At 47.3% G+C, this 25,566-nt stretch overlaps 1 protein-coding gene across 1 annotated transcript in view; it reads right to left on the bottom strand.

The window, feature by feature from the left end:
• Positions 1-25,566, bottom strand: part of FREM1 (FRAS1 related extracellular matrix 1) — a 1,195,879-nt gene that overhangs the window by 550,846 nt on the left and 619,467 nt on the right. Inside the window, exon 19 of the mRNA XM_069626057.1 lies at positions 424-620. Within this exon, the coding sequence (XP_069482158.1) occupies positions 424-620 (197 nt within the window). The remainder of the gene's footprint in view (positions 1-423; positions 621-25,566) is intronic.

Raw genomic sequence — 25,566 nt, 5'->3', positions numbered from 1 at the left:
TACAGACAAAATATGTCCATACAATTGTCACCCACCCGAAGTTGAACCTAGTTATCTACCCCAGGAAGATGAAAGTCAGAATTGGCCTTTGCTAGGATTTCGAGCCTGCCATGTGCAGATCACACTCAGATCACAGCAGTGAACGCTCGACCCACTGAGCTATCTTACTGGAGCACATTGTATATCGCATGATATTGCTACTCCAAAACGGATTTATGTTAATGTATGCATGATTTGCATATACACTGGAAAAAAAACTGTTGTGCTCATTAGTTTCTGCAAAAAATGTATAAACACATATATATATATATACACCAATTCCTTACATTTTGTGAAAAGGCTGGAAAAACACCACTGAAATTGCCAAAATATAAACACTGAAAACCAGAAACCCTAACCATAAACAGTTAGCCTTCTCCTTACTGTAATGTTTCTTGCCAGGAACTCTGGGACTTCATCATTGGTAGGGTTGATGATGACATAAAACGGCAACTCCACTGAGCGATGCGCCCCATCAGTGACATAAAGCAGGAACTGGTCACTGGTTGGCTCAATCCTTATGTGCCTGGACTGGACATAGTTGATGTGCAAAGACGTCATGTCCTTCAAACGGAATGCAGCTATTGGAAAGAAAATAATTAATTAACGCATAGCAATAAAACGCATCTGACCCTTCTCAGGACAACCAGGTGTAGTGAGAATGAGTTTGGGGATGTGGCAGGAAAGCGGGAAGTAGCAGACAAGGATATTCTTGGCTACAGTGATGGGGGTGGGGGAGGGGGAGTGAGGACAATATTATACGTAGACAATGTGCCATCATGGCATACAGAATGCGGGAGTGGGATATGCCAGAGTAGCAAAACGTATTCATGTTCAACCCATATTTTGGCACCCTAATTCATTCACAATCAAAGTGGCAGACCATGTATTTCAGTATATTTTACAAAATGCTAACTTTGTGTGATTTTTTTCCATGTCTTGGATCCATTTGACATAAGAATGATCATGTGCTCTCTCCATTTGCAAATGAGTTGGTAGGATTGTTTATTAGAAAAATAATGTCTGCCTCTTTCAGGACAGCAAGTACAAAAACTACAGTCAAAATTGGCACTCAAACCAGTCAGTTTCTGCTTATTTTCTCCACACTTCTAAGTAAATGTACCGCTTTGCAGTGACCCCTCAATTCTTGAACAAAAAAAAATCATTGACTCTTTGTCAATTCAATCTGTGACAGCTTCCCTCCCTGAGAAAGTTATTTTTTTTTCTTGCAATATTTCTCATTATTGGACTCCACTCTCGCCCTTCCTACACCTGTCGAACTCCTAGTGTGCACCTCCTATCTGCGACAAGTATTGTCATGCAACAGTGAAAAGTCATTAAAGGTAAACACTGGCAAAACCAGTTTCTTTGGCAGCCTCAAATGCCCGAAACATGCCATTGGGTGCCTGGCAGAGCAACTATATGCTCCAGTATAGCCCTACATGTGCATCTTTTTCATAACCCAGATATTTTGTATATCTTTTAGAAAATAAATAAAGTGCTTAGCACTGGATTCCTTCCTGATCTATTGGGCTGCGATTAAATCCTCTGCTATTATAGCCCACTTTAAAGTGACTTGATCTATCGATCTTGGAGTGATGAAACACGTAAGGTAGAACGTCCACCTTGTGTCAGCTAGATGAGTATCCCGCTTTTTGAATTATTTTTTGGAGCACTCTGACCATTCTTCTTCTGTGATTTCTATCCAAATCTCAAAAGGGACGAGCCTTATGCTTTTTTGGGCCTTTTTGGGATCCTTACAGCTCCTAAAAGTGGGGTCTATCACCAAGTTGCCCCTTACTCTAGCTGGTTCAGTAACTTGATACAGACAGTTAAACTGCTTCTGGTTGGGTGCATATACTTGTTTGCTCAGAATGCACAGCAGGACCCGGATCTTGTCTTTCCAGCATGGAGACTTCCTGTGGAGTGCACTTTGCTCGAGTCACTATCTCTCCATCTCCAGGCATCTGAATTTTTTGAGTTTCTGCTTCTTCACCTGTGCGTCTTTAGAGGGTCCCTCTGACTTCACCCGGGTCAACGGGCTCATTCCTCTGGGTTCAGGGCCTTCGGTAGCTGATCTTCCCAATCCAGCAGATAACCACAACCTTCTCTGCAGGCTGCTCAATATCGGGTGTCTCTGTCTGCATCTCCTCATTGGATCTTCCTCTCAGAGGTCCACAGACTCGGCATGAAGTGGTGGTTCTATTGCTCCGGTGGTGCAGGGCTCTTCCGCTGAGACATGACCATCGGCCTGGCAAATGCAACCTCTGCTGCTGCTGCTCCCGGGGGGGGGGGGGGGGGATTTTCTACATGCTGCCAACCTGTTTTTTTATGAGCCAAATTCTTAATGGGGATCTCCCGCTGGGGAACCAAGTACTCCCCTGTGGACGCTGATTCTGTTGTTCTGTGGCTGTAGGCAGTGATTGAAGTGAGCGGGAACGGTCGGGAGCAGTGTTCCCCTACTTTTATTATTTCTGTTTACCATTGCTCTGCTTTTTACAACCATTTTCACCATTCTATGTAGAGAATGTGTACATTCATGTCCCTGTGCAAATGTAAAGTTGTAATCGGAGCCTTAGTTACTATTGCAATGCCCCGGCCGCAACACTGTGTCACATGTTGTACTTTGCTTCCGCCTACCCTCTCCCCTGTCGAGATCATAGTTCCACTACTTTTTTTGGTACACTGCTACCACTGGCTGTAGGGCTCCTATGCTGACCTTGCCCGTACAGAACAGAAGAGTCTTAGTCCCTGCTGGCGATGTCACTGTAGTTCCCCTTTGCAGACTCTCGCCCTGGTGAGTATTGAGTTCAATATTAAGGCTGCACATCTTTGTTTTGCTCCTCTCAACCCTATTGAGGCCTTTTTTCATTTTGTTGCCTGTGGGGTCCCATGAGCAGACGTCTTCATAAACGCTATAGGATAACATGGGTTCATTGATTCCTATGGGCCCATAGATCAACATTGGGGCATATTTATTTTTCTGCATACTCTGCGAGCCTTGCGTACTTGTGTAAACATGTCATATTCCTGTGAGATCACTATTCTGAGGTTTTTCAATATTCTGAAAAGCTATTTTAATTCGGCTTATCCGTAAATATCGTGTAGTTATTACCGCTGAACAACTTTATTATTAGTACAGATATATTTTGTGACTATTCCCTAATTGTTTATTTACCAAAAGTGTGTAGTGCTCTTTTAAACCAGGCTTATCCTTCTGAAGAGCTGTATAAACTGCTCAGCCATTCCATCAATTGGAGAGCTGAAAGGAAACACCATGAAAACCAAGTAGGTTGATATATTGGCCCTAGAAATAAGAAATGGCTTTAGCAGGATTCAAAGTTGCGATGCACAACCCAATGTTAGAGGGGAACATTTAACACATTAGTTATTCACTAGGTTCCCAATATAAATCTGTATATTTCATATCAAAAAGTCAGAGGAAAAACATATCTCCTGATTAACCACCAACCTGCCAACCAAGGTATGTGTGTTTGCATGTGTGCTTTTCATGATCAAGACTTTATTGTTCTACATGTATATACAATGTATGAAAAGCAGCCCAAAAGAAGTAGAGTTGCTGCTCTATAAAATGATTAACTAGAGAATGAGAGGTGTGAGTAGCAAGGGAGGAACGAGAGGATCTTGCAGGGTGCTATTGGCAGATACGCAGACAAGGATAGGGTGAGTAATGCAGTGCTTAGGGAGGGATGCAAATAACCACTTAAGCCATAATCCCTGAGCCGGGAGGTGGGCGGGCATTACCAAGTTAGGTAATGTCCCGTGACCCATAGTTACGAAGGCCCCCGGACATTACCTGACTGAGTAATGCCTCCCTGGGGAGGTGATTATTGCTATTAGTGCCCCGGCCAGTTGGACCGGGATACTAAACATTTTTGTTTCTTCCTTTGCAAAATGCTCGGGCGTTTTGCAAAGGAAGAAAACAAAATGCCGACCGTGGAAGGGAAGCTGAAGTCTGTTCACCCTTCCATGGCGGTCATATAAGAAATAGGAAATAGGTAAACAAAACAAATGGCCACCATGGAAAAGACGAAGGAACTACGTGTAGTCCCTTCTTCCTTTCCATGGCAGCCTGTCGCAGATCAGGAGCAGACGTAGTGCCGATGGAAGCGGTTTGAGATTTCTCGTCATGCTAGAAAGTATGTTTGATGCCTGTTCCCCAGACCTGAGACAGCACCTTGCTGACTCTAAGGAGCTGGACCCCAAGAAGCTAGAACTAGCGGCTGACTTGTGGGTGGCCAACAGGTCTACTTTCAAGAATTCTGGGACTCCTCACAAGAAAGAGGATGGGAAGAAGCACAAGAAGGATGAGAAGGATCATTCCAAAAATCCCCCACCAAAACACGGCCACAAAAATAAAAAGGGTAAATGTCCACCTAAACAACCTTACAGGGTTAGCAAAACCTCTGGGCCCAAACCAGAGGGAGGTTACCAGACACCCCCATTCCAGAAGATATTTGGGAAATGTTTGGTTTGTGGGTCTGGTGGCCATGTGAAAGTGGATCCCAGATGTAAGGGTAAACCTTCAGGTATCCCATCTGTCAGTTTAGCATTCACACATGATGTGGATACACCAATGACAGGCGCTAGCTTTCACACGCCAGCTGAAGAACCCATTGGTGTTCAAGCTAGAGTTTCTTTTGTATCTCTGGAACTGTGGGAACAACAGAACATAAATGTATATATTTCCTTTCCTGTAATACTAAAGAGTATTATAAAGACAGTGTGCCACATTACAAGTTTGCCGGTCACAAATGGTCCTGGTGCATCCGACCTCCCCATTCCCATTGAGCCCTATGGGGTTCAAAGGGAATGGGGAGCATTTTTTTCCGGCGCCCAGGAATGGGCAATTACCAGATCCAGCGGGGCCGGAAAGCCCCGGTAATTGCCCATTCCCGGGTGCCAGTAAAATTTGCAGGTTCGGCGGCAGTTTGGCCAAACTTGTAATGAGGCCAAGTGTACTTGTTAATGGTCAGAACACCCCTGCAATTAGAGACACTGGGGCCAGTATAGCTGTGGTAGATTAAAGTTTATTTCATCCTGGAAGTTGCTGAGGCTCCAAAAAAGCTTACCACATTAGCAGGAGGTCCAGTTCAACAAATGTGTCCAATACTGCCAGCTACAATTCAATTTAATGACATGACTGTTAAAATCACTGTGCGTTTCCAGTTTGAAGTCCCAGGTAGGGTACTCTTGGGCAATGAGTTGAAGGCCTTGTGTATAGTTTCCAGCACCCCAACGCCTCCTTCTAAAAAGAGAAGGGAGCTGACAAGGAGAGCAGGGGAGGCAACCTTAAGAGACCTTCAAACTGAGAGCAAGAGGAAACTCAGAGTTTCAAAAGGAAAGGGCCCCAAGCCCAAAACTTCCTCAAAGAAGAGAGTTCCTGTAGTAGAGAAACTCAAGGTCACACGTGTGACCCCACCACCAGCTGAGGCTGAGTTGGTGCCAGAAGAATCCTCAGAAGAACCATTTTTTTCTGATGAGTCAGAGGTGGAGGAGATTCAACCCTGTTTGGAAGATCTTGATCCTACAGACCATCCTGAGCTGCAGACGTTGCTTGTAGAAGGTGGAACCTCAAGGACAGACTTCACTAGGGGACAGAGAGAGGATCTCTCTCTAGAAGGTCTGCATCAGCAGGCAGCTTCCCAGAGTGAAGGGCAAGAACCTGGGAAGCATAGGCATGGGAGGATGGCCTCTTCTACAGTGAGCCTATGGAATCCATTCCAGAGGACCTCATGAGACTGGTGGTACCCGAAGAATTGAGATCCAAATTCCTACAATTAGTACATGAAGTTCCCCTAGCTAGTCATTTGAGTTAAAAACGGACCAAGGAGAGGATATCATTGTACTTCTATTGGCCCAAGATGGATGCAGAGGTTGAGAAGAATTGTAGGAGTTGCCGTACTTGCCAGCAATCTGGTAAAAGTGGTGCTAAGAATTGTGGGAGTTCCTTTTGAGAGGGTGGGGATTGACATTGTTGGTCCCCTAGACCCTCCAACTTTTTCAGGCAACCAATTTATATTGGTTGTAATGGACCATGCCACTAGATACCCTTAAACTATTCCAATGAGTACTGTTGCTCAGGCAGTGTCTAAGACCCTACTTGGTATTTTTTTACCAGAGTAGGATTTCCTAAGGAGGTTGTATCTGACAGGGAGTCAAATATTATGTCCCACTACATTCAGGCCATGTAGAAAACCTGTGGGGTCACCTACACGTTCTTAACGCCCTACTACCTGCAGACAAGTGGGTTAGTAGAGAGGTTTAACAGGACTATGATGAGCATGATTGGAGCTTTGGAAGAACCACTTAGAAGAAAGTGAGACCTTTTTCTGCCATGTCTTCTTTTTGCCTATAAAGAAGTAACTCAAGTTGGAGTAGGCTTTAGTCCCTTTGAGTTACTTTATGGTCATCCTGTCAGAGGCCCTTTGACTCTGATTAAGGAGGGTCTGTGGAGTGCTCCAACCCTCAAACCAGTAAGGATTGCTGACTATTTGCTAGGCCTCAGACAGAGGATGGCACAGATGATGACTGAGGCTTCAGAGAACCTGAAAGCTGGTCAAGCTCTGGTCAAATAATGGCATGACCAGAAGGCTAACATGGTGGAGGTTACTCCAGACCAACAAGTTCTTATTATGGTTCCATTAGGACAGAAGGTTTTATAGGTCACATGGACAGGACCCTTCAAGGTTGTAGACAAACCTAGAGAGGTGAATTATTTGGTAGACTTGGGCAACCCCAAGGAGGCCCCTATGGTCTTTCATACCAACTGAGAAATAGGAGATTTTGCTCTTAGTTTCTGATCAAGAAGAAGAGGAGAGTGAGCTTCTCCCAGTTCGTCTAAGGGGACGCGTTTCAGATGCATCTTTAGGAGTTAAACTCTCTTCTAATGTCATGATGCCTGCCCCCGGAAGACCAGACCAGGCCCAGCAGCCCCGGAAGCAGGCATCATGCCACTTGGAGCATGCCCAAAAGCCCCAGTTAGGGGCTATTTGGGTGCAGTCCTGGCGCCTATGGCGCCAGGCTCATAAAGATAAAGTCAGTCCTGGCGCCATGGGCGCCAGGCTCATTATTGATAACTTACCTGAAGCAGACCATGCTGCATACTCACCTGAGGCATACCATGCTGCATGAAGACTCAAGCCAAATGAGGCTTAGGAGGGACTATTTTAATGAAGGGACTATTTTGTTACTTGGGTGGGGCTGTGGAAGAATACTTACCTGGAACTTCTTCCAAGGCTATTTAAAACACGCCAGGACAGCAACTCGTGCTTCGCGTTATTCTGCTTGCTGCAGCGTAACGCTCACCGTGTTTTCAGCAGCTCCAGCCTTCAGCCACGCCCGCTTCAGTCCTGGGACTCCTGAAACGAGAAGAAAAGAAGGATAAAGGTTAGAACAGGAGTTTTAACTTTAATCCTTACCTGAATCCTGATCCATTTCGCCACAGAGCTGAAAGACAGAAGTCTTTGAAGCATCGCTTCGCATTCCTACAGCGCCGCGCTGAACTCACCTGCTTGGCGGTACTTCAGCATTCCATCACGCTCTCTCCATCTCGCGGCCGCCCTCCGACAGCTAAGGAGACAAAGACAGCAAGGTGAGCAAGGGGACTCTCTAAGGCTATACAAGCTACCCCGAAGGAATTACCTGATTTACCACGGGGGGTACTCACCTCATCTCGGGTCGGCGCAGTCAACTCTGCTTCATTGCCGTACCCCGGCCCCTAAGGGGAAAACCACAATAGACTTACCTGAATCTTACCAATTGCCATTTGGAAATCTTCGAGTGGATTAATCGGCAACCTGCAAGGAATCGGACAGAGTGAAGATCAGACATTTGAACTCTTATGAACAATTGGACTTTAGAGTCAATACTGGAACTCACCAATTCCTCTACGCCAGTGAAGTAACTGGTCATCAACGCGCCCCTGCGGTCGACGCAGGATGGAGAGCTCATCCTTCCAAACCATCAGGTGAGACTAAGGAGGGGACATCAAGAGTGATCTGTGAGAAGACAACGGGAGTGGGGAAGGTGGGTTGACACTCAATTCCACGGGTGGTTAATTCCCCTTCTCCTTTGCAGAAGAATATTCCTGCGAGCCAGACAAACTAGGCAGAGCGGGCTAGTCCAGTCAGTCATCTCGGCGCTACACGTCACGCTGGTGGAAACAACAGCGGCCCAGTTCCGGTCGACGCCCCCGTGGGAACCAGGTGAGCGTAACAGAACGCAAGGCTACCCTGTCATGCACAATAGGTCAGTTACACACTCATACAACACCTTGCATAACACTCCGACACAAAGGACTGCCAGGCTCCCCAAGTCACAGTCAAACCCTCAAGTTGTCCCATCACCTAGGGTGCAGGGGAGTCATCATCACCGATGGTTTCAAGTCACACGCAGAGGACGGCGTTGTTTGTTTCCTCGTCTCCAATGGCAACTGCCATGGAGATTGCGATCGGGCTGGAACAGCCGATCGCGATTGCTTCCTGGTTTCACATCGACTTCCCGATCACGTGCAAAAAAGTCCCGCTCACGTGATCCGGAGGCGGCTCACATAAAAGCCGGGAGCTTTGAATCACTCGCCGCTTCACAGCTGTTTCACAACACTGTTCGGCGTTCTTGACTCTTGTTTTTTGGCCACATCGGATTTCGACTTCAGGCTTACACATAACGGATTTGGTTAACTCTTGCTCCTTGGATACGGTTGCTGGAACTTTGCACGGATACTGGTACTTTGGACCTTTGGCTTACGCACAACGGACTGCTTTGGATTTTCCCTATCTGCTCACTTACTACAACACAGATTTTGACCCTTGGATTCCTTACGACCTTCCTTCCGTTCTTTCTTGGAAACCATAACGTGCACCTTAAGGGTTACGGGTGGTCAGCCCGTACCTGCCTCCAGGTACCTGACTGTTTGAATCGTTGGCGCTCCCTTGCACCAAATCCTCAGGCTCCCTTCCACGGAACATAGGTAAGAGAGTATCATTTATTTGCATTTCACTAAAGCACTGTCTTTGCCTGTATTAACCCCGACTTCCTTCCAACAGCCTCTGGGGTCCTCGGCGCCATCTGATTCAGCGAACCATCAACCACCTGTGGCCTCAAGGCTCGCACAGGGAGTGTTTATCTTTCTCTCCCTGTGGGTGATTTGTGGACAGAGGCTCAATACTCTTCACTTCGTGGCAAGTCACGACAGACTGTGAAGCCGTTGCGCTGTGTCGAGTATGGAGCCCGTAGCCGAAGACCCCGTGGCTGCATTGGTACAGGCACTCACAGTACTGAGGGCAGACATGACAGCAGCCAATGCGGCTATACATCAGAGATTAGATATGATCCAAAGTGTACAACACCCGTTACCCGCTGATGTAGAGTTCGGGGAAGCCGCCGCTCAACCCCCAGTTGTCCGACCTATTGTTCCCCCTGTAGCGCCACAAGTTCCTGTACTCATGCCTGCGCCCTTTCCCCTGGCCGCCCCAGAAAGATTCCACGGAGACCCCAGAAAGTTTCGCACTTTTATAAATCAATGCAAACTCCATTTTCTTTGTAGACCTCAGGCCTTTCCCGACTCCACCACAAAGGCGGCTTTCACCTTGTCCCATCTGGCCGGCACTGCTGCAGCATGGGCCAATCCCCTACTGGAGAACAACAACCCTGTCTTATATGATTTCGAGTTATTGATCACAGAAATGTCTCATGTATTCGACACACGTCATAAAGCCCAATCCCGGGATCTTGAGCTGTTAGACCTGACTCAAGGAAAAGGGTCACTCATAGAATACATTGCCCGATTTAACCAACTGGCTGCTGAAACATCTTGGCCCGAAACTAAAAAGGCAGTTGTGTTTTACAGAGGGCTCAGTAATACCATGAAAGATGCTATGGCTGTCGTTCCTTCTTTGCCCACATCTCATACTGACTTAGTGGACCTCGCCTTACAGATCGATGCAAGGCGTTCCGAACGCAAGTTTGAAACAGGGTTCCCTACTACTAGTTTGGCCTCCCCCTCCTCTGATACAGGTGGTGAACCTATGCAAATAGGCGGTATTCGTAGCCGATCACACAACTAGAGAGGGACCGCAGAAGAACCGACCACGCCTGCTTCTACTGTGGCCTGAGTGGGCATTTTGTAAAGTCCTGTCCCAGACGCCCCAAGTTAAAAAATCCGGTTTTTCGGAGTGCTCGACCCTAGATCCGGGGGCCGGATCGGGCAATCCTTCAATTCCCTCAGACAAGTTCCCTACCTTTGGCAGGATCAGGCCGGTGATGGTAAAGGCTACGTTAAAACCCACACCCGACATCGTTCATGCCGTTTCGATCTATATCGATTCTGGTGCCACTGGCAATTATGTCGATATAAACCTGGCCGGGTCATTGAATCTGCCCCTGATTACCAACCAGCATCCGGAACCAGTACAGGCGGTGGATGGCACAGCACTGATTTCTGGCCCAATTCGACAACAAACTGCCCCGATCACCCTGACTATACAGAAAACACATCAGGAAGTCTTATCCTTTGATCTAATAACAATGCCCCAATTCGGGATTATACTGGGTCTCCCATGGTTACATCAACACAACCCTCTGATCGACTGGAAGTCTGGGCAGGTTCATTTTGAATCGGAAATCTGTCAGAATTATTGCCTCACTGCACCTGACAACACTGAATCTCCCTCACGTGCCTTGGGGGCCATTGCACAACTTACACTATACGAGGACGCTTCCACGTCCTTGGAGCCTCACATGGTGGGGGCGGTTGCAACAGGTATTCCTATGGAATATAAGGACTTTCAGGAGGTCTTTGATAAAGGTTCTTCGGAGGTACTACCACCACATCGTTCTTACGATTGCCCTATTGACCTTATCCCTGACTCCAGCATCCCTTCGGGACGTATTTGCTACCTGTCCCCCTCAGAGGAACAGGCATTGAAAGAATACGTTCAAGTGGCTCTGAAGGTTGGCCATATACGCCCTTCCACCTCTCCGGCGGCTAGCCCTATTTTTTTTGTCCCCAAAAAAGAGGGCGACTTACGTCCTTGTGTGGACTACCGCCGCTTCAATACTATCACCATAAAAAACCGGTATCCGATTCCCCTGATTACACCATTGTTGGACAGGTTGAGTCACGCCAATATCTTCACGAAACTCGATCTCCGCGGAGCCTATAATTTAATCAGAATACGCCCCGGAGACGAGTGGAAAACGGCTTTTTGTACTCGCTACGGACTGTTTGAATACGTGGTCATGCCCTTCGGGCTTTGTAACGCCCCCGCTACATTTCAACGTTTCATGAACGAGATTTTTCATGACTTGTTGGACATCTGTGTAGCGGTATATCGCGATGATATCCTGATATTCTCACAGGACCTGAAGGAACATGTACTACACGTCCGCGAGGTATTGTCTCGACTACGCCGTTTTTCACTCTACGCTAAGCCAGAAAAATGTCAGTTCCATACTGAGAGTGTGGAATTCTTAGGATTCCACATTACCCCTGGGGGTTTGGCAATGAACCAATCCAAGGTTCGTGCAGTTTTGGACTGTTCAAAGCCCTGTAATATTAAGGCATTACAATCATTCCTTGGGTTTTCAAATTTTTACAGGCGCTTTATCCAGGATTTCTCGTCTCTTGTAACACCTCTTACTGCCTTGACCAGCCCCAAGTTACCTTTTATCTGGTTGGAAGAACACCAAACAGCTTTTGATGCGCTAAAAGCCGCGTTTACTACTGCTCCTGTACTGAAGCATCCTGACCCAGAACTCCCCTTCATTGTAGAGGCGGATGCATCCCCCTTTGCTCTTGGTGCGGTGTTATCCCAACATTGTCCTTGTTCAGGTCAGCTTCACCCAGTGGCGTTTCATTCCCGAAAGTTTACTCCTACGGAAACGCACTATACGGTCACGGAGAAAGAATTGTTGGCCATCAAGGATGCCTTTCAGGTCTGGCGGCATCATCTGTTGGGGGCAAAACATGCAGTCACAGTATTCACAGACCACCGTAACATCCAAGACTTGGCCTCACTCAAGTGCATCAATAGTCGGCAGGTGCGGTGGCATTTATTCTTTGCAGCCTTTGACTTCCAGATCAAACATCGGTCAGGTCTGTCCCACGGGAAGGCGGACGCATTGTCTCGTTCTCCTGGTGGAGTATCCTTGCCTGTTTTCCCTGAAAAACTACTAGATCAGCACGTCATTTGCCTCTGTACTCCTCCTTTGCCACTTCTAGAGTCCATTCGCACATGGGTTTCATTACATCCCGAACAGGCCTCCGAGTGGGATCCGGTGTTTCATGATGGGCTGCCATTCATACAGAACAAATTATGGTTACCAACAGCCGACACTCGCAATCTTGCACTGGAATGGTCCCACGACAGTGCCATTAATGGTCATCCCAGACAGAAGCGTACGCTGGACCTCCTCAGACGGTGGTGTTGGTGGCCCTCCATGAAACGCGATGTTGAAGGATATGTCAACACGTGCGCTGTATGTGCCCAATGCAAACATCGCCGAGGACGTCCGGTGGGGCTCTTACTCCCATTACCTATACCTCCTCGGCCCTGGCACACAGTGTCAATGGATTTTGTGACAGACCTACCTCGAACCAAGGGCTTCGACACCATTTGGGTGGTGGTCGATTCCTTCTCCAAAATGGCCCGTTTCGTTCCCTGTTCTGGCATCCCATCAGCACCGGCTCTAGCCGACCTTTTCTTTAGATCGGTCTTCTGTCTTTTCGGGTTGCCCACTATTATAATCTCGGACAGGGGACCCCAGTTCACTTCTCGGTTCTGGCGGGCGCTCACAGGCCTCTTGGGCATTGATTCCCATTTTTCCTCCGCATACCACCCGGAGACAGATGGCCAGACGGAGAGGGTGAACCAGGCCATGGAGCAGTATTTACGTTGCCTCATTCTACAGCACCAACAATCCTGGCTGAGTGTACTGCATCTCGCTGAATTCTCATACAATAATGCTCTGCACACTTCTACTGGCTTTTCTCCCTTTTTTGTCTTGTATGGCCAACACCCCCGCACCTTGCCTGTTCCAGACCTTACACATTCTGCTAACCCTGCTGCTGTTACCTGTGCACGTGACCTATCGGCCGTTCATGCCCAGACTCTCGCTCACCTTCATGAGTCCCAAGTCTCTGCGAAGTCTGCGGCTGACCGGCGGAGGGCTGTGGCACCTTCCTATGTAGCGGGGGACAGGGTTTGGCTTTCCTCTCATCACCTCCGGCTGCCTGGTTGTCGCAAATTGCTACCCCGTTTTGTGGGCTCTTATAGGATATCTGCTGTGATCAACCCTGTGGCTTATCGCCTCTCAGTTTCCGCCTCCTGGCGCCTTCACCCTGTATTCCATACATCCTTGCTAAAGCCTTGTCCTGCCCCTACCTGTCTCAGGTCTACGCCCAGCCCCATTTCTGTGGGTAGCTCTGTGGAATACGAAGTGTCGGGTATACTGGGTTCTCGTATGGTTCATGGTCGTCTCCAGTATCTGGTGGACTGGGCGGGTTTTGGTCCAGAAGAACGGTGTTGGGTCCCCGCGGTTGACGTCCATGCCCCGAGGCTTGTCTCCCGTTTTCATTTCGACCATCCCACCTGCCCACGTGGTCGTGGGCCATCAAGGGGGGGCTCTGTCATGCACAATAGGTCAGTTACCCACTCATACAACACCTTGCATAACACTCCGACACAAAGGACTGTCAGGCTCCCCAGGTCACAGTCAAACCCTCAAGTTGTCCCATCACCTAGGGTGCAGGGGAGTCGCCATCACCGATGGTTTCAGGTCACACGCAGAGGACGGCGTTGTTTGTTTCCTCGTCTCCAATGGCAACTGCCATGGAGATTGCGATCGGGCTGGAACAGCCGGTCGCGATTGCTTCCTGGTTTCACATCGACTTCCCGATCACGTGCACGAAGGCCCGCTCACATGATCGGGAGGCGGCTCACATAAAAGCCGGGAGCTTTGAATCACTCGCCGCTTCACAGCTGTTTCACAACACTGTTCGGCGTTCTTGACTCTTGTTTTTTGGCCACATCGGATTTCGACTTCAGGCTTACACATAAAGGATTTGGTTAACTCTTGCTCCTTGGATACGGTTGCTGGAACTTTGCACGGATACTGGTACTTTGGACCTTTGGCTTACGCATAACGGACTGCTTTGGATTTTCCCTATCTGCTCACTTACTACAACACAGATTTTGACCCTTGGATTCCTTACGACCTTCCTTCCGTTCTTTCTTGGAAACCATTACGTGCACCTTAAGGGTTACGGGTGGTCAGCCCGTACCTGCCTCCAGGTACCTGACTGTTTGAATCGTTGGCGCTCCCTTGCACCAAATCCTCAGGCTCCCTTCCACGGAACATAGGTAAGAGAGTATCATTTATTTGCATTTCACTAAAGCACTGTCTTTGCCTGTATTAACCCCGACTTCCTTCCAACAGCCTCTGGGTCCTCGGCGCCATCTGATTCAGCGAACCATCAACCACCTGTGGCCTCAAGGCTCGCACAGGGAGTGTTTATCTTTCTCTCCCTGTGGGTGATTTGTGGACAGAGGCTCAATACTCTTCACTTCGTGGCAAGTCACGACATACCCACAAATACCCACCTGGGCGTCATGGAGACCTCGGAAACTGATCACTTGGCCCAATTATTAGGGGAATTAAGGGCCGAAGTGCATTCCGCTCGCCAAGAAACCAATGCCCTCAGGAGGGAACTGAGTGTCAAAAGAACGAACTGATGAGTTGGCCAGACAACTATTACAGAGCCAGGCTGGACAAACACCTCTACCAGGACGTGGGGCAAGTCCAGCTCCTGTACCATCGAGTAACCCGGTGCAGATAAATTTACCTGGAGCCGTTCCTTTGGCTCCGCCTGAACGCTTTGCCAGAGACCCAAAAGGGTTTGCAACATTCATGAATCAATGCCGCTTGCACTTTTTATATAGACCTGGAGCTTTCCCAAACGATCAGGCCAAGGTAGCCTTTGTACTGTCATATCTCAGCGGCAGTGCGGCGGATTGGTCCATTCCACTGGTTAACCAGGATGACCTGATTCTTCCGAGATTTCCAGGGTTTTCGAACAAGCATGGAAAGACTATTCGCCCGACACTCCCGAGGACAGGCTTTGGACAACGAACTTTTATCCCTACGGCAAGGTAACCAGGATCTTTTATCTTACATTGCAACTTTCAATAGATTAGTAGTGGAAACCGAATAGCCTGAAGCCAAGCGAATCACATTATTCCATCGAGGACTTCGGGGAGAACTCAAAGATGTTTTGGCCCAAATCGTGAACCCGCCTCGTGACTGTGCTGAATATATAGATCTAGTGGTCCAGCTCGATCACAGACTTCAAACCAGGAAGGCTGACCGGACCAAGTTTGAGAACAGGGTGTTGGTTAAAACCCACGTAAGCTCCAAGGGAGTAGATGTCTCAGAACCTATGCAAATCGGGGGGTTAAAGGACCCTTAACCCAGAAGGAAAGAGATAGAAGACGGCAACTGCAATTATGTTTATATTGCGGAACTACTGGTCATTTTCTTCGGAACTGCCCTGTAAAACCACCCAAGAAAGTTATAGGAGCAGCAGACGAAAACCATGTGAAAGCTGACTTGGGAAACGACCACGCCCGGCAAGCGTGGAGGTCCGCTTGCCGAGCTTAAAGAAGGACACTCTGACCTCGCATTTCACCATACCCATGGTCCTTGTAGATCCAGAGCAGCCACCACGCATGCATGCGGTAAAGGCGTACGTAGACAGTGGAGCCATAGGAAATTACTTGGACTGGGAATTGGCTACCAGGATGAATCTATCTCTCACCCGCAAGACCACGGCCGATGTTGTCACCACTGTAGATGGAACGGAAATTGCCTCTGGACCCGTAACTCATTCCACTGCAGAGATGACATTGCTGAGTCAAGATGGGCATCGAGAGACTATGGTGTTTGACTTAATCAAGGCCCCACAGTTTCAGCTGATACTGGGGATACCTTGGTTGGAAAAACATAATCCCTGTATTGATTGGCGAGAGAAGAGACTAACCTTCCCAGAATGTGCTCACACCTGCTACCCAAGGAAAACTCAAAACTCAGTCCTGGCCCCAGTAATTCCAGTAGCCATACAATTGCCCGTTGAATACCAAGACTTTCAGGATGTCTTCCAAAAGGAACAGGCAAACACCTTACCACCTCACAGATCGTATGATTGTCAAATAGATCTTGTACCTGGAGCACAACCACCCTGCAGCAGAATCTATGCCGTTACGGAACCCGAAAATCTCCATTTGCACCAGTACCTAGACCAGTACCTTGCTAATGGCGTCATTCGCCCGTCCAAGTCCCCTGCATCTTCAGCTTTGTTCTTTGTACCGAAAAAGGAAGGCGACCTTAGAACATGTATAGACTACCGCGCACTGAATCAGATAACCATCAAGAATCGATACCCACTGCCTTTGATCCCAGAACTACTAGACCAGGTGAAGAACGCTTGTATATACACGAAACTAGACCTTCGGGGGGCATATCATCTGGTACGTGTCAAAGAGGGTGACGAATGGAAAACTGCTTTTCGCACCAAGTACGGACTATTTGAGTACCAGGTGATGCCCTTCGGACTATGCAATGCACCAGCAGCCTTCCAGTTCTTCATGAACGATGTCCTCCGAGAGCTTATCGACGTTTGTGTGGTCGTTTACATCGACGACATCTTAGTATACTCTTTATCAGAATCTGAGCATGTAAAACACGTCCGAGCAGTCCTAGAGAAGTTACGCCAGCATAAATTATATGCTAAACTGGAAAAGTGCATCTTCCACACTACGGAAGTGGAATTCCTTGGATTTATTCTGACCCCGAGAGGAATCCGGATGGATACTCGAAAAGTGGATGCCATTCTTAATTGGCCTTCGCCAAGTTCAATCAAAGGAGTTCAAAGCATGCTTGGCTTTGCCAATTTCTACCGCAGGTTTATCCCTGACTTCTCGCACATTGTACATCCCATTACAACGCTATTGCGAAAAAACAAACGCTTTGTGTGGACAGAGGAAGCCGAGAACGCCTTCCAAGAGTTAAAAGCTAAATTCACATCTGCTCCCATATTAAGACACCCGTGCCCCGAGCTTCCCTACATAGTGGAAACAGATGCATCCAGTTCCGCCATGGGAGCCGTCCTTTCCCAAAAGGATCCCGAAACTAACCAGCTTCATCCAGTGGCGTTTTGGTCAAGAAAATGTTCAGCCCCCGAATTAAACTATGCCATAACCGACAAGGAGCTGCTGGCCATCAAGTCCGCCTTCAAGGCTTGGCGGCACTATCTACTGGGTGCCAGACATACCATCACGGTCATCACCGATCACCGCAACTTACAATACCTAAAGACAGCCAAAGCCCAATCTTCGCGCCAACTCCGTTGGGCATTGTTCTTCGCCGAGTTTGATTTTGTAATAACCTATCGACCAGGTTGTAAGAATGGTAAAGCAGACGCCTTGTCCCGGCTTGGAATGGGAGAAGCAGAAATAACTTTAGAACCCGTACCCATAATTCCGGAACAGAGAATCCTTGGCCTGACATCCATACAGACACTGGAGGACATTAAAACAAGATCCACCAACTCTTTGATTCCGTTGCCCTACAGGACTGGGCAAAGAAAGGTCCAGAGTACTCTGTCATCGATGATTTACCTTATTACCAAGGCCGGCTATTTTTACCGCAAAAAGAACTACAGGAACTTGTCATTTCCCATTACCATGACACCTTAATAGAAGGGCATCCGGGTATTGCAAAAACCGAAGCTAAAATTAGGAAGCAATTTTGGTGGCCCACCTGACGAAAGGATGTCAAGTCATTTGTCATGTCTTGTGGCATTTGATCACAAAATAAAGGGCAAAAGAAAAAAACTGCTGGATTATTGCAACCATTGGACATACCACCTACCCCTTGGCATACCTTGTCATTAGACTTTATCACGGATTTACCCCCGTACCAAGGATACAATACCATTCTAGTTATTGTAGATCTTTTTTCTAAAATGGCCCACTTCATTCCTTTAAAAGGGATACCTTCAGCTTCGATCCTGGCCAAGGAATTCCTTGAAAATGGTGTCCGCCTGCATGGCTTTCCTTCAGTGTTAATTTCAGATCGGGGCAGTCAATTCATTTCACATTTTTGGAGGAAATGCTGCCAACTGGCACAAATTGATGTTAGGCTTTCGACCAGTCACCACCCTCAGACCGATGGTCAAACGGAGAGGACCAACTAGACTCTTGGACAGTACCTCCGTTGTATGCTACATCAGTCTGAGGGGAATTGGAAAGACATTCTGTGGATCGCAGAGTATGCATACAATAATTCCGTACACTCAGGAACTGGACAAAGTCCTTTTTTTACCATTTATGGGCACCATCCTCGAACCTCGGATTTGGACTCACCCCAGCATTTAGAGATGCCCGCAGTGGACCATCTCCACGCTGTTATTACACAAGCCTTTAAAGAAGCAACTATCCATTTGCAAAAGGCTAAGGAAAAATACAAAAAGGATGCGGATCAGCACAGAAGTGAAGCTCCTCAATACCAAATAGGGGACCAAGTATGGTTAGCCACTGAGCACTTACCACTCAAGGGGACTCGGACCTTTAACCCCAGGTATTTGGGACCTTTTTCTGTCAAGGCAATTATTAACCCAGTGGCTGTCAAGTTGGACCTACCTGCTCATATGCAAATCCATCCCGTCTTCCACGTGTCTCTTTTGAAGCCAGTGCAACCAGGAACTAGGCTAACCACTCCACCTGAACCTATCCTCATAGACGGGGAGCCCGAGTTCAAAGTCAAGAATATTTTGGACTCAAAAAGAGTGAGATCAAAACTCTTTTACCTAATTGACTGGAAAGGTTATGGTCCGCAGGAAAGGTCTTGGGAACCTAGTGACCACGTGCATGCACCTCGTTTAGTAAAGACGTTCCATCGGGAATTTCCAGACAAACCACGGCCAAGGGGGAGAACGACTTTAGGAGGGGCCTTGAGGGGGAGTGCTGTCATGATGCCTGCCCCCGGAAGACCAGACCAGGCCCAGCAGCCCCGGAAGCAGGCATCATGCCACTTGGAGCATGCCCAAAAGCCCCAGTTAGGGGCTATTTGGGTGCAGTCCTGGCGCCTATGGCGCCAGGCTCATAAAGATAAAGTCAGTCCTGGCGCCATGGGCGCCAGGCTCATTATTGATAACTTACCTGAAGCAGACCATGCTTCATACTCACCTGAGGCAGACCATGCTGCATGAAGACTCAAGCCAAATGAGGCTTAGGAGGGACTATTTTACTGAAGGGACTATTTTGTTACTTGGGTGGGGCTGTGGAAGAATACTTACCTGGAACTTCTTCCAAGGCTATTTAAACCACGCCTGGACAGCCACTCGTGCTTCGCGTTATTCTGCTTGCTGCAGCGTAACGCTCAGCGTGTTTTCAGCAGCTCCAGTCTTCAGCCACGCCCTCTCCAGTCCTGGGACTCCTGAAACAAGAAGAAAAGAAGGATAAACGTTAGAACAGGAGTTTTAACTTTAATCCTTACCTGAATCCTGATCCATTTCGCCACGGAGCAGAAAGACAGAAGTCTTTGAAGCATCGCTTCGCATTCCTACGGCGCCGCGCTGAACTCACCTGCTTGGCGGTACTTCAGCATTCCATCACACTCTCTCCATCTCGCGGCCGCCCTCCGACACCTAAGGAGACAAAGACAGCAAGGTGAGCAAGGGGACTCGCTAAGGCTAGACAAGCTACCCCCAAGGACTTACCTGATTTACCACGGGGGTACTCACCTCATCTCGGGTCGGCGCAGTCAACTCTGCTTCATCGCCGTACCCCGGCCCCTAAGGGGAAAACCACAATAGACTTAACGGAATCTTACCAATTGCCATTTGGAAATCTTCGAGTGGATTAATCGGCAACCTGCAAGGAATCGGACAGAGTGAAGATCAGACATTTGAACTCTTATGAACAATTGGACTTTAGAGTCAATACTGGAACTCACCAATTTCTCTATGCCAGTGAAGTAACTGGTCATCAACGCGCCCCTGCGGTCGACGCAGGATGGAGAGCTCATCCTTCCAAACCATCAGGTGAGACTAAGGAGGGGACATCAAGAGTGATCTGTGGGAAAACAACGGGAGTGGGGAAGGTGGGTTGACACTCAATTCCACGGGTGGTTAATTCCACTTCTCCTTTGCAGAAGAATATTCCTGCGAGCCAGACAAACTAGGCAGAGCGGGCCAGTCCAGTCAGTCATCTCGGCGCTACACGTCACGCTGGTGGAAACAACAGCGGCCCAGTTTCGGTCGACGCCCCCGTGGGAACCAGGTGAGCGTAACATCTAATTTGACACTGCAGCAGCAAGAGGAGTGCAAAGCTCTGTTAAATCAGTTTTCCCATCTGTTCTCACCTATACCAGGCTTGACCCTTTGGGGCCAACATGACATTGACACTGGCAATAGTATACCTGTTAAGAGCAAGGGCTACAGGATGTTAGATAATGTGAGAAACCACATTAAAGAGGAGGTCAACAAAATGCTCGACCTTGTAGTGATTAAACATTTCACAGGTCCATGGGCTAGCCCAGTTGTGTTAGTGCCACATGCAGGAATTAAAGAACTTAGATTCTCTGTGGATTATAGGGCCTTGAATTCAGTGACAAAGACAGATGCCCTTCCCTTGCCAAGGACAGATGAACTGGTTGATAAGCTGGGCTCAGCAAAATGCCATAGTACTTTTGACCTGACAAGTGGTTATTGGCAGATTGCCATGACTGACCATGCCAAGGAGAAAACATCATTCTCAACACCAGAGGGCTTGTACCAGTTTAAGGTCATGCCCTTTGGATTAAAGAATTCAACAGCCACTTTCCAGAGTATGGTTAATCATGTTCTGAATGGAAGAAGAGCATGAGAACCCCGTCTGTGTTGGTGCTGGATTCCAATAGTTGTCACCAGATAAGGTAGTATGTCTAGCAGTCAATGATGAGTCTCACTACTTGGATACGAGTGTGGTGTTGCCACAATCTAAGGCGCACATATGGTGGCAATCATGTGGAGAAAGCCGACACGTGTTTTGACCCTGAGGTCTTTATCAAGGCTGTGATATTGTGGCATATTGACATTGCAATATTTGTGTTGTGGTGGGTGGCGAGTTGCCATAAGTAGTGATGTGAGTTGTGACAAGGTACATTGTTGTGAGAACATACATATTTCATTGAGGTAGAATAGTGACAACGAGGTGGGTGTAATGTGACAGATATATGCATGAAATTGTTAGGAATTGATACATTGGCAATAGTCAGAGTAGAAATGGCCCAGTTGGGTACAATTGATAGTAGGCAGAAGGTGCACCAAGGGGTGAGAAGAAAGTAGGGAGAATTAGTTAACTAGGTAATGTTCAATGCTGATAAGAATTAATACAGTGTCGGGAAATTATTACCAGCAGTTTTGTGAAGAATGAGTCCTTAGTTAAGGAGGCTGGATTGCAGCTAAGGAGAAGGAGAAGAGAGAGATAATTGATATTAATGTGACCATTGTGGGTGCTGTGTGTTCCTGTCTTGGGGGTGGGAGGTGGATGCAGGAGTAGGTTGGGTTCAATCATTTGATGCTAAATAGCTGATGTGTGGCACAGGAATCAAGGTATATCCTGTGTCCCCAAGAGAGGTGGTCTCAAGGTGGGAAGGAGTAGAGCCTGTTGTTGGAAGATGGTCCCCTCAAACTCTGCAGCCTTTTGTATACCAGCCTGCAGTTAAAACTGGGAGGCTGGATGTCCTGAAAGGACTGCCAACCCCCCAAGTTTGAATGTTTCACGTCTGTTTGATTGGCTGGGTTTCTGTATTAAAGTCTGATCCTGGAAGCTGAAGAGGTAGACGACCCCTGGACCTGAATCCGAAGAGGAAAATGAAGAGAATGCGGCTAAGATGATTTCCAGCGACCGGAGAACCTGCTGTGTAACCACAGCCTGCTATCCCCTTCGTTTCAAGCGACCTGGGGACTGCGAAAATGAGGGCCCAACCCAGAGCCTGGTGAGATCAACTGCACACAAGATGACCTGCATTTTGAGCCATCCCACGTCATGCTTCGACCTTGCAGGGCTGAAATACCCCTGGGACCTCGAGCCATTGTGCAGTGCATGGTCTTCCGAATTCGAAATCAAGCTGAAACTTTGGTGGCATCCTGCTGGACTTCCATAAACGTGATTCCAGTCCTTGAAGTCCTCTCACCAGAGTGCTGAACCAGATTAGCGATGCAAATCCAATCAGCGATATTCAGTCTTTTTCTGGCTCCTGAAAAGGGTGCCAAAACCACAGAGCCACATCCAGCCACGAAGAAACTCTTGCCTGGAGCCTTCCCCATTGATCCTTGCTGAAAAATCCCTTCCAAAGTCCTGTCTTCCATCTTCATGACAAAGGAATCCATCGACCAGTTTTTTGGCTGCAGATCCTGAAGTCTTCCCTGCTGCAGCTCTTCTTCCGTGCTGAGGTACTTTGTTGGCTGGGGAATTTACCTACCTTAAGCCTTTGTGATTCCTCTTTAGCTTTGGGGTGTTTATTGTGGATGGGAGTCCTCTCATCCAGTTCATCCAGGCCCAGTGCTGGAATCCTCCTAGGGTGTCTTCTCAGAAGTTCCGGGACCCTTTCAACCTCTCTAAGTGTAATACATACCTGTTTCAACAGTCTTCCTTAGGAACTCTGACTTTTGCTACTTCTATGCCTTCCTGGACTGTCTGTTGGATACTAGAGACCTAGTGACCCCTCCCCCCTTCTGCCACTGAGAATACTCATGCTCCAAGAATAAGGAAAATACTTTCTAAGGATTGCGCCTGTTGCCTAGAAAAGATAACACGTGTTTAAAAGTTTTCTTAATTGTAAATGGGTTGGTTGGTAACTGTAACTCTGAGAGTGAGCAATTACACAAGTTCTTACTTACCTTGAATGTGTGTTGTGCCATTCTGAAAAGTATATGTAAGGTTATTTTACTCACCTGTGAATTGGTTGTGCCTCTTTCCAAAAGTAATGCTGTTGACTTCACTTAACTATTTCTTCCAGAATATCAGTGTGTAAGTTCAACAACTGGGTTTGCGTCCCCTGACCTGCTATATAGCCTGTCTAAACTAAGTCTGCCTGGGGATTTACCTACCTGGAATAACATTGGATCATTCTTAAAGTGTGATATTGGGGTTTGGTTTCCCTGGTCTGTTTTATACAGATGCTAAAACAGTTTTAGGATTATACCTACCCTGAAGTTGCTGGTAGATACTTTAAAAAGTATATGGGTTACTAAGCTGGGTCTGCCTTGTGCCCTCCTAAACTAATTGTAGATTACACCAAAAGGTCTTATTCGCCTATTATAACAGTGTGTTATCCTGAATGTGGTTATAGGTTTCTACTGTTCCTTGAATGAGTGTTCCACTATTCAGAAAAGTATACTTGCAGGTTGGTTTACTGAGTAATTTCTTAATTGAGTGTAACTGCACAACTGCTAGGGTCTACTACCCCTGTATTGTTGAAAGTATTCAGAAAGTAGCTTATGGTTTTTCTCCCCATGAATAGGTGTGTCCTATACTAAATGTGTTTGATAAGGTCTGACTTGCCTAGAAATACTGTTAGTTTTCTGAAAAAGGTTTATGCTTTGGTCTGTGTACTTTAAAGCATTGTGTTGTGTTTTTATAATGTGTTTATGATTCTTTGACCAAGTACTTACCCCCCCAAGATTTATTTTGGCCTAACTTGTATTTATAACAAACCTTTATTTTGTATAATACTTCTGGTTGTCAGTGTTTCTGTTGAATCCTTGGTATAGTACAGGTTATTTGTACCTTCCTACAGCCCTCTCTCCCACTTAAGATAAACCTGGCTGCTCTGTCTACGCTACCACATACTCAGGAGGTACAGCATTACACTGGAGTCTTGTACTGTCTCAGTTGAATGGTTTTGCTAAGCCCTTTCTTGGAATTCAGACACACTGTCCTAATAAACGCGAATACCAAGAGACCTTCGACCCATTTGTATTGCATCCTCTTGCCGAGGCCCAATCTGTGCAAGTCTTTGCTGAGCTCCAGATGAACTTCCAGAGACACAATCTGACTCATCCAAGTCCCCTCACTCGAGTGCAGGACTTTAAGAAGAGTGACCGGGCGGATTGTGTCCTTTGTTGGTACTGTAGAAAAGGCGGCAACACCCCAGTCTGACCAGAGAAGCTGATTAAATCTGTGCCAGAGGTCCTCTCTCAAGACTGCTTCTGAGACATCCCATTCATTGTCCTTCCTTTCATCACCAGACCAAGGAATCCGGAGACCGGGTAGATCGCTGCTGCCTAGAGGAGAATCCAGCCACGAACATTTATTTTAACCTTTGGTACTTTGGGGTGAAAAGGTATTGCTTACCATAAACCGAGAAGTCGCTCCAGAGCGTTGAGTGCACGAAGAGGTGTCCAGGGTGACCACTCTTACCTCTGACCCAAGCTGTCAGCTTGTGTCCCTTTTGCGAATCCTTTAACAGGGTCTCCACTGTTGTGTTAAATCTTCAAGCATCCTTTTGTAGAGACTAGGAACTTTTGCCGTTTCCCTGTTTCGTAAGACTTAAAGCCCTCTCCGAACAGACTTTTTCTGCTAGTAAGGAATTCACTTCAAAAGTGTTAGTTTGCTCCGAAACCGTCTCTAAAACCTTAAGCTCGGCTACTGTTTGACTAACCAAGTGTTTTCCTTCCCAAAAGACATTGGGCCTTACCAGTAAGCATGCCGGTACCCTAGTTCCTGGACCGGCAAACTATGAGTTGTGCTTGCGGGTGCCTTTCTGCCCACCAGGTCGGACCTGGCAGGCAGAAAGGCACCCGCTAGCACAGCATGTCGGATGCACCGGCATCGTTATAAACAGGCAGGGCCGTAATGACCAGGTAATTGCACATTCGCAGGTGCCAGAAATTTTCTGAAGTTTGGCGGCAGCCTGCCGGTTTTACCGGCAATGCTACCGCCAAACCTCTAATGAGGCCCATTATCTTATGTGGTTTTTCTAACTAAATAAACTTACCATATTTCTTCTGTCTTATGTGAGTGCGCGGTAGCACCGATTACATGGTAGAACTTTCATTAGTGTCAACCGCTGTAACAATTGTAACCGTGAACTACAAATGAAGCAGTGGCCTTTGAAAAGTATCTATAAGTAATCTTACGTGTATTGGTTTGATTTAAAACATCTCTTGTGTAAATATAATAAATGAATATTTTATATAAATGTATTGGTGTGTTTCTTTGATCTGCTGTACTAACTGGGTTCAGTGTACTTACCTACAGCTCACATCTTCCTCTTATGCTAAGCCTGACTGCTCTGTCACTCTACCAAGGGTCCATGAGTAGTACAGACAGATACCAAGAGTTGGGGACCTTTATACCATTGGAATAGTTTTATGAAGTCTTACCTCAAATGGACTTTAGGAAAACTCCCCTAACAATGCGCACACATTCTTTTCTAACATGCCCCACCATAACAGATGAG

Source organism: Ambystoma mexicanum, chromosome 6p (genome assembly GCF_040938575.1).
Source record: "Ambystoma mexicanum isolate Mex_15411 chromosome 6p, UKY_AmexF1_1, whole genome shotgun sequence".
Taxonomy (NCBI): Eukaryota; Metazoa; Chordata; class Amphibia; order Caudata; family Ambystomatidae; genus Ambystoma; species Ambystoma mexicanum.
This window is presented reverse-complemented; position numbering and strand designations above follow the sequence as displayed.